At 40.1% G+C, this 4,201-nt stretch overlaps 1 protein-coding gene across 1 annotated transcript; it reads right to left on the reverse strand.

The window, feature by feature from the left end:
- Nucleotides 1–240: 240 nt before the first annotated feature.
- On the reverse strand, nucleotides 241–1,164 carry LOC100342584 (olfactory receptor 5J3-like). Its single transcript, XM_002720387.4, has one exon. It carries the CDS (start codon nucleotides 1,162–1,164, stop codon nucleotides 241–243), a length of 924 nt encoding a protein of 307 aa, XP_002720433.1.
- Between the last annotated feature and the right edge of the window lie 3,037 nt (nucleotides 1,165–4,201).

Here is a 4,201-nt window from a genome sequence, read left to right on the forward strand (position 1 = left end):
CAAGTAAAAGTCTGTACACATTTGGTGCAAACACAATTTTTTTCTTCCAAATCATTTTGGTCTGTGCTTGGTAGAACAGGAGGGTGCAGAACTTAAGGATCAATTGTATATCTAAACACTTTGCTAGAGCAATCAAATTGTTTTTAGTAAGGCCTCCCTTGCAGTCAGGAAAAACAGTGGATGACACTGTGAGCAAATTTTCATAGAACACATTACATGATTGAGACTCACAATGGAAGATTAGGGACTGTTCCACAGTGTTTTTTGTAGGGCTGCTTTGACTTCCTGGTTTCTCAAACTGTAGATGAGAGGATTTAACATGGGAATCACCATTGTATAAAACACCGAGACCACTTGATTTCCTGCCTGCAATCCACGTCGTGAGGGCTGCAAATAAGTGTACATAGTTGTTCCATAGTACAGGCCAACAGCAGTCAGGTGGGAAGCACATGTGGAGAAGGCTTTCTGTTTCCCGGAAGTTGAAGGAATTCCCAGGATAGTTATGAGGATGGACATATAGGAAACAAGGATCACCACAATGGAGGTGACCAGGGTGAATCCCCCACACCCAACAACCAAAATCTGAGTGACCCAGGGATCGGAGCAAGCAAGTGCCAGCAGCGGAGGAATGTCACAGAAGAAGTGGAAGAGGACACGTGGTTGACAGAATGATAGTTGTGTGAGAGAAGCTGTAACGGCAACCATGTTAATTAACCCACCAAGGTAGCATCCTGCTACCAAGAAAAGGCAACGAGCTTTTGACATGGTAACATGGTAAAGCAGTGGATGACAGATAGCAGTATAGCGATCAAAGGCCATGGAAGCCAAAAAATTGCATTCAGCAGAAGCAAAGATTATGAACAAACTCATTTGGGTCACACATTCAAGGAAGGAAACCTCCTGCACCTTAGACAGCAAGTTTGCTAAAGTCTTTGGAGTTGTGATGGAAGAGAAACAAACATCAAGTAAGGACAGGTTTGAGAGGAAAAAGTACATGGGGGTGTGGAGGCGGGTGCTGATTTTGATAAGGACCACAAGGCCTAGGTTCCCCAGCACTGTGATTACATAAATAATAAGGAAGAGTCCAAACAGCAGGATCGCAAGGTGAGGGTTATCTGTCATGCCAAGAAGGATGAAGTCAGTCACTATAGATGAATTTTCCATTGATAAAAGTGAGAGTTATTCTTGACTAGTTCAAAATTCCTTAGACATTCTTTAAAGCGAGAATATAAAAGGAAACAGGATGAAATGGTAAAACAGTCCCACTCAAAACACTTTAGTCCATGACACTCTCCAACCCTTTCCCTCATCTATATTCTCACTTCAGATCTCTTCCCAAATCATATCACTATTTCCCATGCATAACATTGAAGATGTGCAGGCTGAAGAGGATAAAGGAAACTCAGAGAATAAAAGGGGATGAGGTAGTAAATCGAGTAGAGAACTCTTGTTTAAATTTATTAAAGGAATGAATAAGTGAGGGAAGAAAGAAAATAGGTGTCATTCAGAGCTGCTCTTTCATAAAGGACTATAAACTCTGAAAAAACATCAGTGCTATGGAATTCTATTTCACTTTCCCTCCCTTTTCCAAATCATGCCAAGGAGTTATCAGAAATGAGGTAACCACAAGATAACCATGTCTACTGACAGTCCCTCTCCCTCACCTTCAATATTTGGGGCATCATCTCAGAAGCAGAAGTCACAAATATTCATGCTTCTCGTTGGTCGGTAGAGGATTTCCTGGGACCTTGATCATCTCTTCACTGTTAGTTTGTTGCAGAAATCAGAATACCCCTAAATGATCATAAGAAATCAAGCTCAGGTTTGAAGTTGTCTTTTGGATCTTGTGAAAGAGCAACCAAAGAAGGGCAAAATAGCCTAGGAATCAAGCAGCTCCTGGCTGATCATCACCTGAATGATTCCTTTAGTCATGCTTGGGCAGAGGTAATGCAGCTGCAAAAGTTACTGTGACTTCCACAAGAACGTATGGAGCAGGCATGTCTGAGCAAAGGACCAGGTCATGTAGTGTTTGGAGTCACATGGCCAAGTCATGGCTTCCATGCCTCTCTCCTACAGGCTATTTCAGATACTGGCTTGCTGCCTCATGAAAATTTCAGCCCTTGCCTTGGGTAAAGCATGAGACAAGAGAAGGGATGAGTCCGTGTAGATCCTTTTCCATTTATAGAACCTAAACTAACTCAGAACTGCTATGGCTCACTGGATGGCCATCAGCCAGTGGTGTCTGGAAGGGATTCCTATATTTGGATAGAAACTGGATAAGGAAACTTATGTGGGCTCTCCCAACTTTGATTAAAAAGAAATCTGTGTCTGTTTCAATTCATCAGAAAACACAGATTCTTTCTTTGATGTTAAAATCTTTGATTCTGGAGCCATACAGATCTATTTGAACCTTGACTCAGGAGATTGACAGCTCTGAGACCTAGGACTTAACCTGTCTATGCTTTAGTTTACTAATGAAAGAGGGACATTAGTAGGACCCATGTCATGGGGCAACTGTGAAGATTAAATGAAATACTGGATGTAAAGCACTTGCTATTTATCATGTACTCACTGAAACCCCTTTTCTCCATTCCTTCATGAGCACTCCCATTTATGTAGGAAGAGACTTCAAAAGTTCAATGGAAATGTGTACTATGAAAAGCTACCTATAGATTACAAATATTTTTGCACTGAAATAAACTTATTCTGATTCCGTTTTCCACGAAATTTCAAAAGTTCCTTTATATTTACCACTTTTTGTCTCCCTCTCTCTTTCACCAAATGGAAGCAGCAGAGGTGTTGTGTGTGGGCATTAATGTCATTTTAGATTGACAGAAGTGAACTCTAGAGGGATTAACTGAAGTGTAATCTTTATAATCTCCAAGCTCCCTTCTGTCTCTCTCTCTCTCTCTCTCTCTCTCTCACACACACACACACACACACACACACACACGAGGTGTACTCAGCAGAGGTAAGAATGGTCTTTCAGTGATGGCATTAATTCACTCCTTTTTGCTCAACCGAAACTGCTGGGGTTAACTCTTATTGTTGCTGCTGTCCAGCCCAGCCCAGCCCACATCCAGGGTAGTGTTGAGGACCTTATACCTCTAAGTGAGGAGATCAGAAGAGAAAATACTGAGCTGAATGAAGGTGATGGAAAGAGAACTGCTTTCAGAGACAAAGTCAGGAGTTCTAGTCCTGGCATTACCTTGCATTGTCATTCTGCTGTGGAAAAACCACTTCTCCTCTTTGAGCCGCATATTGTCATCTTGAAAACTGGAACACACAATATTCATTTACCTTTCTTTTAGGGTTGGCAAGAGGATCAAATCACATAATGAATGTGAAAGCATTCTGTAAACTCTGAAGGGTGATACAATACACATGGAATGGATCCCTATGATTATTCTCTCATGGGAGGTGGGAGAAGGAGGAGGAATATGTCAATCTGAGCATTTTCTGCTCCTTGCTCCCGCTTACAGAGCTCCACTCTTCGTTCTCCCACTCACCCCCTACACACATGTCATCTGCTCTGCCTCTCCACTGTGCAAGTTTTAACCTGTGAATCTTTAAACAAACAGCTCGAGGCTGTTCACATACCGTGTCACAAGAAAGACAGGTTTAGAATGTTAGTTTCACATTCTTGCATCATCCTTTAAATCTCCCATTTTATGATAACTCAATTTTTTTGGCATCTGCATACATTGTAGGTATCAATAAAGAACATTTGAATGAGTAAGTGACTTTCTATTAGTCCTTAAAACAGCTGAAATCTTTTTTTATTTAAAATAAGATGGAAATTCCGTTTCTTCCCAAAGGAAATAAACATATGAAATTAAGACTTTATTAAGGAAATGATTTGATACTGCCATCCACACATGCTGCTGCATTAACTAGTGACATGACAGCAAGCAGAACAGGTTTATTATTATCTTGACTAATGTGTCTTGGATATTTACTTCTTGGAAATAATCAAGCTCCTATTTGTTGAAGAACTGACCTTTCATATTTCTAAAAAATGCATGCATGCATTTGTCTCTAGAGGAATTTACATTTATGTAGTATTGGTTCTTTTAAAATACTTACCTTCCTTTTTTAAAATTCTTTAGTTTACTGTGAGTCTTTTAAAAATAGTCTAACATTTAGAATTTAAGTAAAGGTTCACTTAATTTCATATTAGATGAAATTTCTTGAATGTTTA

The sequence above is a fragment of the Oryctolagus cuniculus genome, chromosome X, assembly GCF_051225735.1.
Source record: "Oryctolagus cuniculus isolate XC-2025 breed Fujian yellow rabbit chromosome X, ASM5122573v1, whole genome shotgun sequence".
NCBI classification, from domain to species: domain Eukaryota; kingdom Metazoa; phylum Chordata; class Mammalia; order Lagomorpha; family Leporidae; genus Oryctolagus; species Oryctolagus cuniculus.

Coding starts and splice junctions, on each gene's coding strand:
- LOC100342584 (XM_002720387.4), bottom strand. CDS start 1,164: ATGGAAAATTCATCTATAGTGACTGACTTCATCCTTCTTGGCATGACA.